At 38.3% G+C, this 13,626-nt stretch overlaps 1 protein-coding gene across 1 annotated transcript in view; it reads right to left on the reverse strand.

Moving 5' to 3' along the window:
* Positions 1–1,449: 1,449 nt before the first annotated feature.
* The window catches only part of LOC113568983 (B-cell receptor CD22-like), a gene marked incomplete at its 5' end in the record, with an annotated part of 140,556 nt that continues 128,379 nt past the window's right edge, over positions 1,450–13,626 (reverse strand). Inside the window, 8 exons of the mRNA XM_035534544.1 lie at positions 1,450–1,898; positions 3,435–3,497; positions 3,716–3,802; positions 3,940–4,033; positions 4,132–4,216; positions 4,735–4,983; positions 5,094–5,348; positions 5,460–5,714. Of these exons, the coding sequence (XP_035390437.1) occupies positions 1,878–1,898; positions 3,435–3,497; positions 3,716–3,802; positions 3,940–4,033; positions 4,132–4,216; positions 4,735–4,983; positions 5,094–5,348; positions 5,460–5,714 (1,109 nt within the window). The remainder of the gene's footprint in view (positions 1,899–3,434; positions 3,498–3,715; positions 3,803–3,939; positions 4,034–4,131; positions 4,217–4,734; positions 4,984–5,093; positions 5,349–5,459; positions 5,715–13,626) is intronic.

The following is a 13,626-nucleotide window of genomic DNA, read 5'->3' on the forward strand; positions in this document are numbered from 1 at the left end:
GTGTGTCTCACCACATCTCTGCTTTCACACATTTCAGTCAGGAGCTGTAGCAGGACTGCAGGAGGCTGTAAATGATGACAATGATGAAGATTACTCATTTTGGTATCTGTCTCTTTCTCTCAGGTAAGTTGTTCCTCCCCTTCTGAAGCTTACAGCATTTGAAGGAAAGCAGTGGGTGACAAAATTCACAAATTTACATCCTTGTGCATTGTAACCTTGTTTGACAGCAACAAGATACAAAACATCTGGGGTTACAATCATTGGATATTAAAGAGAGTCAATCACATTTAAGTGTACTCATAAGTGGGCTCAAGGTAACAGGAAGTACTTCTGTAAGGATCCTTGTCAAAGAGCTGAGGACGTCCTTGTTGACTCAGATAAGCCATCCAGTGGGAGATACAGCCTGATGGATGAAGGGACAGACTTCACTGTGAGTATCACTTGACTGGAGAGGGCAGACTCTGGTAAATACTGGTGTGAGGTGGACAGAATGTTTAGGGACACATTTAATGATGTCATCCTTAAAGTTTTGGATGGTAAGCTTTTCACATTAAAAGAGTAAAAGAAGACGTGTGTTTCTTTTGACAGTTTGTCAGCTTCATCTCACTGTTTCACTGTGTGTCCTGTTGATGACGTCTGTGGTTTGGATTCTTATGTTTTTGTCCTTACATTACAAGGGTAAGACTTTCAGTAGAATCACACACATTTGCTTGGACATCTAAACTGCAGGCACATTTTTATAGATTTCTTATACAGTAAGTCTGTTTGATCTTAATGACACATTCATTCATCACATTTTATTATGTAATGTAGTTTTCACATTTCTATACTTCATGTTTTTGTGTGCGCATTACTCTCTAGCCTTGACCTAAGAGACACAGTTTAGCTCTTCAGTTTGGTAATCCCGAGGCTTCTTCCTTACACCCCATGTGTGGTCTAGACCTGTGTACTGTGAAGCTGATTTTAAACAATATATTTTGTTAAATTCACTGTATAAAACAAAAATGAATGAAAACAGAATATCTGAATCTTTTTCATTGACCTGTTTTCTTTTATCCAGTATGTACCCAGCCCCTTTTAGAGCCTTTGGTGATGTCCTGGTGTCATCCAGGAAGAGGACAGGTGAGTGACGAGGGGGTTAGCCAATAACATATTCAAGTCATAAAAAAAACATCATGATATATGAAGAATGTTATTATGTCTTCATTTAGTTTATAAATAATTGGCTTTGTGAAATACTGATCCCCAAATGAAGTCTCTAACCCTAGTGTGTTAAGAAGTTTTCTCTGTTATCTGTCCACAGTTTGAGGTGTCTGACTATGAGGGGGATCAATTTGGAAACCAGAACTCAGTGAGCCAGAATCAGACTCCAGAAGCTAACACTGAGCTAGACAATGAGAATATGCCCACTGGTACCACAGACTATGAGAATGTTCACACTGGTACCACAGACTATGAGAAACTTTTCACTGCTATGAGATTTTATGTACAAAATATATATACATTACAGTGATGACTGATTGACTGAAGCACAGCTTTATCTCAGGACCAGCTGTTATACATTATATATTATATCTGTTATACACATACACAAAAAAAACCTTTAGCTGCAAATGAAGTAGCTGGCGTGCTCTTCATCATATCTTGGTGCGGATAGTTGTTTGTGTTGCACAGTTGTGTTTCTGCTGTGCACCAGATGGGCCTGATGTACGGCTGGACAATGTTGTGAGATCATTGTGGTGATTATAAGTGAAAGGACATCAGGTCGGGCCGCCGGAGAGATTCTACACCCAGAGATTCCACCTTCCTCTACAACTTCAGTCAACTTCAGTGAACACATGAGTGTGGTGAGACAATGAAACCCAAGTCAAAGTTCACTATAATACCAGGTTGCAAACCTGGTAAGACACATGCACACAAGAAAACAACCCCCCCCCCCCCCCCAAAAAAAAAAAAAAAACAAAACAAAAAAAAAAAAAAAAACAGATTACTTTCATAAAAGGTCAGGGCATCTTTCATTTATTCATGCAAATCTTAAAATAATCTTCAAATAATCATGTTTAATTACATTGGTATTAGGTAAGGAAATACATTTTTTTTATTTCTACAACAGAAACAGCAGTATGGCAAATCCTCAAAATTAGATATTTGTGTTATTAAAATTATATATTTGTGTTATTCCAAAGTCCTGACTGAAAAATGTGGAATTTTACATCTTGACCCAGATCCATGCAATAAAATATGGTAGTCATACCTTCAACCATTTCACCCAACAATCTCTCTCTCTCTCTCACACACACACACACACACACACACACACACACACACACACACACACACACACATACATACACACACACACACACACACACACACACACACACACACACACACACACACACATATTTTTCCTGTAGACTGTGTTTTATGGTTTATTGCTGTTTATTGCTATAGAGATGGTCTCTGTATTGTTTTCTCAAAGTCTGCAAGAAGAATGAGAGTACAAATGAAAGTGTGCTAGAGCAGAATTTAAACACACACATACATACCAAACACTAATCCATACACAGACACACATGGACACACACACACACACACACACACGCACACACACACACACACACACACACACACACTGGCAGCCATGCATTTAAATAGTTCAATAATACTCCTCACTAATACACTTCATTCTAGCACCTAAGTAACTTAAGTAACTTCATACTGATATAGCACTTGTCAGTCATTCTGTTTGTCAGTTTTAATGGTATAATCATATAGTTACAGTTATGGTTTATAAACATATAGTTATAATAATGGAGATACTCAGCAGGATCTAATTCTTAGTAATGTACACTGTCACTGCCAATGATTGTACCTGTCATGCACTATTTATCAGCCACGATCTAACTCAGCTCTTAACAGCTCAACCCTACACAGGATGGCTGCAGCACTGGGTATGGCCACTGGGGGGCAGCCTATTTTGATCACAGCGGTGATGCTCATATGGTAGTGGCATGTTCATATGCAAAACACAGCAGTATCAGTGTCACTGCTGGACTTTTAGTGGCCTGCCACCTAAAAGAATATCAAGTTCATTCATATAGTCAGTAAATGACCATAGATAGATGATGGTTAGACATTTGTGCTTGGCAACAGAAGAGCTGTTTTTGTATACCTATATTGTGTCTCTAATAAATAAGGTTTTTCGTAGAAGCATAAAGTGAGCTAATTCTTGACAGTGTTGTATGCAATGTGAGAAAGATCTGCATTATAGTAATCCCTCTCTTTAGTAACCAAACATGACATGTCCCAAATAAACCATCAATGTGTGGAATTAAATAGGTTCTGGGTGGTGTTATCCAGTTTACTCACTTCCTCAGTTTTCTCAAGTATAATAAAACCTTTTCAAGTGGAATGAAACAGCTTGAACTTACTGTGATGTTCTCATACACAGGACAGGTGGTTGTGTTCAAATCATCAGGACAGGGGTGAACAGTCTGTGTAAAGGTGGCAATAAAAAGCACATATGAAAGTAAAGCATTCACAGCAAACACTCTTGTCTAGAATTACATGTTTGTTGGAACCACACAACAAATGTTGCCTGGGAATCAAAACTACCACCTCAGTGTTTTTAACACCTCACACTACCTGTGCTACCAGGTGAGCTACAAGAGCCACAACAACCAAGACTAATTTTGTTTTTGAAGATACTTACAGCAAGTACATCATATAAATTATCAGAGGGTCTGACTTTCAACTCAAGAGCTGTGTATGCATCATCCATAGAATCAGGGTCAGCATTCTGCAGAGAAGACGCAGGTAGGAAACAGGAAGCAGAAGCAGGCCTTGATGTAGGCATTACAGTGGCTTTATGAAGAGGCAGTGAAGATTTACAATGAAGATCTCCATTGGAGATCCCTCACTATGCAGAGTCAGAACCTTGGATAGCGCTCTCTCTCGACAACCTGGCGCTGTTCCACTCCCTCTCCTTTTAGAGGCACTGTGGTATTTCTTTCTCTTACTCCTATTCCTCCTGCTCATAGAACACAAACTATCAAATATTGCCAGCACAGACATAATTAATTGCTGAAACCTGTTCTACTCAAGGAAGTTGGTCACAAATTTCTTCACCTCATCCAGAATGCCAGCACAAGAAGAGCAGAGAGCCCACACACTGTTACTCCGACAGCTATATTAAGAATGATGGAAGAGCCTGCTGAGAGATCCAGACATGCACACACACACGTACACATGCACGTATGCATAACAGCAATAACAAAATATATTAACAAAAATCAAATCATTGAATCAAGTCTATGGAAATTTCATATCACAACTATCATATCATGTCTCTTGTATCATGACTATTGTGGCGAGGATAAGCAGGATGCGGGGACGAGGCACGATGAAACATGCTTTTTTTTAAAAACATGCAAAACATAAGACAAAGCTCTAAGGCTATGCACATCTCAAACACCAACACACATATTACGACACACGAGACATATATACATCGAAGACGATTACACATAGCACGGAACAGGTGAACAACATGAGAGGGCGTGGCAAGACAGAAGAACACACACACACCAAGAAACTTGGGGAGGGGGCGGGGCTATAACATGACAACTATCAGGTCTACCCTGTAAAGCAAATAAATATATATAAACTGTCCTACACACTTTCATTCATTAACTGCATTATTAGGACATTTCTGATTTCTCTGATTGTTACCTTTTATTAAGACAGACACAGTAGATGAATTCTGAGCTCCATGATGGTTCTGAGCTGCACAATAGTAGAATCCACTCTGTAGAACTCTGTAATTCTGTCCAGATCCTACAGGTGAGGTTCTTCCTTCTTTAAACCAGTTGAAGTTCTGCACAGATGGGTTGGCATCACTGTTGCAGATCAGAGTCACTGAACTACCCTCCACTATTTCACCAGAGGGACTGATGGACACTGATACATTCTTTGGAGGATCTAAAAACCAGGAAACAATGGCATGGTTTAATCATCAGAGGAGGTATTTTCTTTACTGTACCTTTACAAAACACAGAATTTCAAATTGTACAAAGTAAACATTAACTTACACATAACATTCAGTATTACAGATGAGTATTTTGATCCATGTTCATTACTGGACTTGCACTTGTATTCTCCACTGTCCTCAAAGCTGATATTAGGAATAATGTGTGTGCTTTCTTTTCCTAATAATGTTTTCTCCTTAAACCAGTTATAGTTCTGCACAGGTGGGTTGGCATCACTGCTGCAGGTCAGAGTCACTGAACTTCCCTCCAGTATTTCACCAGAGGGAGTGATGGACACTGATACATTCTTTGGAGGATCTAAAAACCAGGAAACAATGGCATGGTTTAATCATCAGAGAATGTATTTTCTTTATTGTACCTTTAAAAAACAAAATAATTTCAAATTGTACAAGATAAACAATAACTTACACATAACATTCAGTATTACAGATGAGTATTTTGATCCATGTTCATTACTGGACTTGCACTTGTATTCTCCACTGTCCTCAGAGCTGATATTAGGAATAATGTGTGTGCTTTCTTTTCCTAATAATGTTTTCTCCTTGAACCAATTGTAGTTCTGCACAGGTGGGTTGGCATCACTGCTGCAGGTCAGAGTCACTGGACTGCCCTCCACTATTTCACCAGAGGGACGGATGGACACTGACACATTCTTTGGACGATCTATGAGTAGACATTATTGCTTTAAATGTAATATTTATCTTTTATTATGCAGGTAATACAATTATTTCACTGGCAGTGAAAGATCTTAGGATGTTTATTCAGTAATTCATTTGTTTTACATTTGATTTTATGTAAATATTGGAAGTATTGTATGAAAGCAAAATGAAGCTATGTAAACTTACATCTGACCGTGAGAGTTTGAGCAGGAGAGGGGAGATGTTCATATCCTCTTACAGCACACATATAACTGCCTGCATCCTCATTGCTGACTGGCCGCAGGTGGAGTGGGTTTGTACTGGAGGATAAAGGATGTCCATTTTTGTACCAGATGAATGTTGGACTGTCAGTCAAACTGCAGCTGGTTGTACACGTCAGAACTGCTGCTTCTCTCTCTATTACTTCAAGAAGAGTTTTAACAAGGAGCTCTAAGACAATGAGAGAATCATCAAATGAAGCAACTGGAAGTCCATCACAATTTAAATCATACAGGGAAACTTCAAGCAATTAAGAAAATTATTCTGCTGTGATGAAACTGTCTTGGATTTTATTTAAAGAAAAGAGAGAAACAAAGTGTGTAGTACAAATTGAGTAGTACAGCTAATATATCAGAGTAACCCTTATTCAGTTTAACAACTCTCAATAATCAGCTTAATTAAACTCAAACGCCTTTGCATGAAGTGAGAATGTGCATCATAGTTAAAAATAGGCATTAATAAACTTCAAGACTCATATTCCTCTGAGTAAAGGACACTATGCATCACAATTAGAAAATGGGGAATTCAATATTTAACCTACCTGTGACAGTGATCTTGACAAGATCTCCCAGCCATTTTTGATTGGCTACATTTGTTTTGATTCTGAAGCGATAGTCATGTTCATCCTCCTTCGTTACATTAATCAGTTTGAGGGAGAAATGTTGCTGTTTATCTACATAACACTGCACTCTGCCTGAGTCCTTAGTGGGTCTGCAATATACAGGTGTGTCCTGTTCTCTATCGAATGGCTCTTTAACCCAAAATTCCTCTTTGACTTCCAGCCCTGCTGGGTATGTGTAACTGTCATTGATAAACACTGTGGACCCCTTTAAAGCACATATTTCAGTTTGTTTGTACTTCACACTCCATTCTGTTCCAAAAGCCGCTGAAACATATAATGCATGCAAGAGGTCAATAGAAGAGTCTGGGCCCCATAAGAGAGTGGGAGTTCTCTTACAGCTTCACTTCTCTCCTCTCTAACTCCAGCAGGTACTGCAGAACTCTGAGTTGATTCTGAGCTAAACCACAAAGTGAGAAGAGCTTGTAGCAGGGTGAGGGAGGAGCTTGGGAGAAGTGGACACTAGTGACTCTGAACAACTTAACGCTCAGTCACATAATATATGAGGTTGAATAAAAAGAAAAACAAACAAAAATATATCTGCACTTTGTAGTTATAGTGGGGTTGTGAATTTTAATCTTACCACAGTGTGCTCTTAATCTAAGACTGCCCTAAACTTGAGAAAAACCACAAAGCACTCAGCAAGCTCTGTAGCAGTGGTGTGGGAGATGTGGGGGCTTTGGTAACCAATGTAAATTAACTTCATTAAATGGGAACACTGTGTCAGAAAATCTTTATATTTTAACTTATTAATCTTTATATAATAAACTTTTGATGAAGATTGCAGTCTTACCCAGAGACATGAACAGAGTGATGAGAGTGAGAGTTAGAAGAGGAGTTCTGAGTGACATCATTAAACAAACCTGCACAGACACACAACAGCACACAACACAGCTGAGTGCATCACATTTCTGCTTCTATTTACACTGTTTCAAATATCAGTCAGACTGATCTGATGACACATCTGTATTACTGAGGACGTTTGGCTCTTGTCATCTCATTTCAATTGAGTTTTATTCCTTGAGGGCTATTTACTCTGGATTGAATCACAAAAGGATTTATAGGAATCCTTGTCCAGACTGTAAATGAAAAAGGTGAAAGCAATTGTGATAAGAATAAAAACACAAAATCATTCTACCAAGTTTAACAAAATAAAAACAACTTCAACTATTTTAACACCTCATCCCAGCATTACATACAAATGTATTTACACAGTAACAAATCAGATACATATTGTATTAATAACCGTTTTGTTATGTCCTAAGCAGTGTAGAAGACTGAAGTGGCCTATATGTAGTGAGAGCTTGTTGTTCAGGTCTGTTCTAGGAGCTCTATTCTCATATGGTGTCATGTTGGAGAGGAGACCTGCATCAGAAGAGCGGAGTGTATGTGTGGGGCCGTATGAGTGTAGGAGTTCAGCTAGGTAGGGAGGTGCAAGACCATGTAGAGCTCTGAGTGTAAGTGGGTGGCATGATTGACAGCTGTCAATCAATCAAAAACAAGCTATAAATCATTTTGATGGACGGTGTATACAAAACCCCCTCCCCCCCACTATGTACTTTCATTGCATCAGAATGATAAATCACTTTATTAGCAAAGTAGGACTGGACACTAGAATTTATCTTGGTCTCAATGAATATTTTCACAACACAAATCAAGTAACAAGACAATGTGTTGTAACCACAAACTACTTTAGCCATCCTATTTGAAAATATTTTTTAAAATGTAAAGAAACAGTAGTCCATCACAGAATCATAGAACAACCATGCACGGTCCCAGATGATGGTAATGCCTGACATTAGAATAACAGAATTGTCAATGGTAATTTTCTACTGGTTCTGCAAATTAGTTGATAATTAGACAATCATTTTCTAGGAAATTAAACCAAAATCTCTATTCTGTTAATCTACATTCTGTCAATCTTTATTGATGTTGCATTAATACTGTTGTGACCTAAAGAAAGAGTCTTACCGTTCTGTGACAAGACTGATCACCAGTGTTCAAATATCAAATGATAAGAACAGAGGCAGCACAAAGCTAAAAAGCTAGATGTGGTTAACACATTTATTTCCTTCCTCTTTTAGGGAGTGCTTGACCTTCCTGGCTAAAGCAGCTTTGTTGCATGCTCATGTGGTTTTTAAACAGGTGTTGAGAAAGAAGGCCATGGCAAACAGGCAGCAAAATATGTTCCAGTGAGTTTTTATTTATAGCTTGTGATAATGCAAAATAAGAAATATGCATATTTGTGAAAAGTGAATTTCAAAAATACTAAATGTAGTCACTTGCTGCCATCCTCCGTCAGCCTTGAGCTGTCATCAAAGTACAAATAAAGCTAAAGACAACCTCAGTCTATGACACTGCACCACCCCAGACCTCCAGAAAGAAGCACTGAGCCAAAGTGAGAATGTGAATAACACTTTAGACAAGCTCAAAGAAATAGCTCGTGTGTGTCACATTATATACAAGCAAAGGACTACATTTTACTTACAAAAAAAACAAAAAACAAAACTTCACTGTTATCCCTACTCTTCAATTCATGGGTCTGTTTTTCAGACCAAATGAGAACAGGATGTAAATGGGCAGCCTGCATTATGAGGGAGATGATAATCAAACATTCTGCTCTAGAGGAATGCATCCTTGCACCCTCTGGTGGGAAAATAATTAATTGCTTAAACTTACTGGCAGAACAGTTTCACTGCTGTTTAAATGTGAGTACTGAGAGTTTAATTGAAATTTCTCATTATGTAACCCCCCGACCCACCAATTTTCAGAAAATTAGGAGCAATTCAGAATATAAGGATCAGTAAGTCATGATCAGTCATGTTAGTTCCACTACTGTAATAAAATCAAATCAAATTACGCAACTGAAGCTTGCTGACACACTATGTTTCAAAATAGTTTTGTGCAGGCTGTCATTACAAGTGTCTCTAACAGTTGGATGGTTCTAATGGATGCATCCCAATTGCATACTTAGAAGCAGTCATTTCTGTGTATGGTTTGTATGGACAATATTGTCCCATAATGCAATGCAAAATGGAAAGAGAGGAGCTATTCAACTGAATCTAGTCACATCATTTGAAAAAAATGGTAGACACTGACAAGTTTAGTAGTGATGGTGGCTGATGAATGTTTAAATGTGACTTAGATTACTTTTACTTTACTAAAATGATGAATATATATAATAAATCAAATTACCTTTACAAACAAAGCAAAGAACTTGATATTGATTGAAAATATATAACTAAATACATGGTTGTTTTTGTAATCCAATTCATAATTGTAGCATCATAGTGGCTATAGTTTTGGCTTTTAAGCACAATTTAATGTGACTGCAAGTGTGTGTGTGTGTGTGTGTTTGTCTGTTTGTGTGCGTGAATCAGCTGCTTAGGGATGGAACCCACCCTGAATGGTTAACTGAAGGCCAGACACTCCTGATCCTGAAGAGCCCCCAGAAAGGGAACAATTCCATCCAAGTACCGATTGATAACATGCCAATAGCATGAGTTACCATCAAGTGACTACTAAGGAGATGCCCTGTCTCTCATGCTGTTCTACATAGGACTCAGCCCCCTTAGCAAAATTATCAACAAGAGCCACCTCCTCTACATGGATGATATCAAGCTGTATGCCAGAAGTGAAAGAGACATTGACTCACTAATACATCTCAGGATATACAACAGCGACATCGGAATGTCATACAGATCTGATAAGTGTGGACGTATGAGTGAGGCCAGTCCTGAGAAGTCAGCTGAATGGGAGGAACAAGATCTGAGCTATGAACACCGATGATCTACCAGTCATCAGACACCCCGCTGGCATAATTAGCTGGCCTAATGAGGAGATAAAAGCCACTGACATCAAAACAAGGAAACTCCTCACAATGCACAGAGGGTTTCAGTCCAAATCCATCACTCTGAGACTATACACTAAGGGGAAAGAGGCTGAGGACTAGTGAGTGTCAGAGCCACTATGCAAGATGAAACAACCAAAATCCAGTACACCAGGATGTTGGCCCCAAGTGAAGACGTGCTTAGTGAGAACCTCAGACAGCAAAGAAAAACCACGTATGTAAGTAATGTAGTGCAAGAAATAACAAGGACAACAAAATGTTAACAACTTTCAGATTTATGTTCTATAAAGTCTTCGAACTGCCAAACCAGTTTTTGTCCAGCAGATGGCGAAATAAACCTGTGCTTATAAACCCCCTAAGGGTGAGTGTGTGTGGGTGTGTGTGTGTCTATGTATGGGTGGGTTGATGGGTGTGGGTGTGGTTTTTATGATGTGTGGAGAGTTTGAAAACTGATAAGATGCTTCTCATCACATCTCATCATGTCTCATCATGTCTCACAATGGCTCTGCTTTCACACATTTCAGTCAGGAGCTGTAGCAGGTCTGCAGGAGGCTGTCAGAGCTCTGGGGACAAAGTTGTCAAATAAATATTATAGACAATGATGAAGATTATTCATCTTGGTATCTGTCTCTTTCTCTCAGGTAAGTTGTTCCTCCCCTTCAGAAGCTTACAGTGTTTGAAGCAAAGCAGTGACAAACACATTTAAGTGTATTCATAAGTGGGCTCAAGGTAATAGGAGGTCGTCGACTCAGATAAGCCATCCAATGGGAGATACAGCCTGATGGATGAAGGGACAGACTTCACTGTAACTATCACTCGACTGGAGAGGGCAGACTCTGGTAAATACTGGTGTGGGGTGGACATAATTTTTGTTAACACACAATGATGTCATCCTTAAAGTTTTAGATGGTAAGCTTTTAACATTAGAGAGATCATTTAGTTTATAAAGATGAAACTACCATTTTAACAATGGCTGATGATACAAACCCTGATAAATAATTACAGAAGTGTCTTTTCATACTTCTCCTCTCTCTCTCTCTCTCTCTCTCTCTCTCTCTCTCTAGGACAGCACCACAAACCTTTGTTACTTCAACCTCTCAGTCTCCTTCTCCAACCACAATCAGTTTTGTGAGAAACATTTCAATATCTGTCACCACCAATGCTACAGGTACACACACACAAACATACACATGCTGTATTCTGTAAATAACCATTAAACTAGTAAATTTCTCTGGACTGACGTTTCATCTCTTAGTTTCTGTTCACATTAGTATATCAGGTATGTGATGACCAAAACTCTGGTAAGAATGTTCTACTATTTTATTTTCCCAGTTTAAGAACATTCAGAACCCCAGAACTCATATGCACAACCTCCCACACATGCACTTACAAACAGACACATAATGTAACGTAAAACAACCGGCCTCAGATGTGGTTTTTGTCACCATGGTTACAGAGTAAAAACAAAACAAAACAAACAAACAAAAAAAACATGTAGAATATGTCAGTCATTCTTTCAACTGCCTCAGAGGACAACCTGCTATGGTTTTGTTCAGGAAGCTGTGTGAAGAAAGAGGTAGCAGGCCAGTGTATTGTGTGCATGGAGGTGACACTGCAAGACTCATTAACACATTCAGTTTCATTCTGTTGTGGAACAGAAAAAAAAACACTGAAAACAGTGACTAAGGAAAAAAAGTAAAAGAAGACATGTGTTTCTTTTGACAGTTTGGCAGCTTCATCTCACTGTCTCACTGTGTGTTGTTGATGACGTCTGTGGTTTGGATGCTTATGTTTTTGTCCTTACATTACAAGGGTAAGACTGTCAGTAAAATCACACACATTTGCTTGGACATCTAGACTGCAGGCACATTTTTATAGATTTCTTATACCCTAAGTCTGTATGATCTTAATGACACATTCATTTATTACATTTTATTATGTAATGTGGTTTTCACATTTCTATACTTCATGTGTTTGTGTGAGCATTACTCTCTAGCCTTGACCCAAGAGACACAGTTTAGCTCTTCAGTTTGGTAATCCTGAGGTAACTTTCTTACACCCCATGTGTGGTCTAGACCTGTGTACTGTAAAGCTGATTTTAGACAATATATTTTGTTAAATTCACTGTATAAAATCAAAAAAATGAATGAAAACAGAATATCTGAATCTTTTTCATTGACCTGTTTTCTTTTATCCAGTATGTACCCACCCCCTTTTAGAGCCTTTGGTTGATGTCCTGGTGTCATTCAGGAAGAAGACAGGTGAGTGATGAGGGGATTAAAAATATCATGATATATGAAGAATGTTATTATGTCTTCATTTAGTTTATAAATAATTGGCTTTGAGAAATACTGATCCCCAAATGAAGTTTCTAACCCTAGTGTTTTAAAAAGTTCTCTGTTATCTGTCCACAGTTTGTTTGACTATAAGGGGGATCAATTTGGAAACCAGAACTCAGTGAGCCAGAATCAGACTCCAGAAGCTGACACTGAGCTAGATGATGAGAACATTCATACTGGTACCACAGGCTATGAGAAACAACTCTACAACTTCAGTCAACAGTGAACACATGAGAGTGGCGAGACAATGACACCCAAATCGAAGTTCAGTATAATCCCAGGTCATAAGCCTAAAAAAACTTACATAGACATATATGCACAAAAAAAAAAGAAAACAGATTACTTTCATAAAAGGTCAGGGCATCTTACATTTATTCATGCAAATCTAAAAATCTTCAAATAACCATGTTTAATTACATCGGTATGAGGTAAGGAAATACATTTTAAAATTTCTACAACCAAAACAGCAATATGGCAAATCCTCAAAATGAGATATTTGTGTTATTAAAATTAGATATTTGTGTTATTCCAAAGTCCTGACTGAAAAATGTGGAATTTTACATTTTGACCCAGATCCAGGCAATAAAATATGGTTGTCATACCTTCAGCCATTTCACCCAACAATCTCTCTCTCTCTCTCACACACACACACAGGCACACAGACACATACATACGTTTCCTGTAGACTTTATTACTATGGCGATGGTCTCTGTATTGTTTTCTCAGTGTCTGCAAGAAGAATGAGAGTACAAATGAAAGTGTGCTGCAGCAGAATTTGAACACACATACAAACCACATACTGATGCATACATAAACACATACAAATCACACAATGATGCATACATAGACA

Source organism: Electrophorus electricus, chromosome 16, assembly GCF_013358815.1.
Source record: "Electrophorus electricus isolate fEleEle1 chromosome 16, fEleEle1.pri, whole genome shotgun sequence".
NCBI classification, from domain to species: Eukaryota; Metazoa; Chordata; class Actinopteri; order Gymnotiformes; family Gymnotidae; genus Electrophorus; species Electrophorus electricus.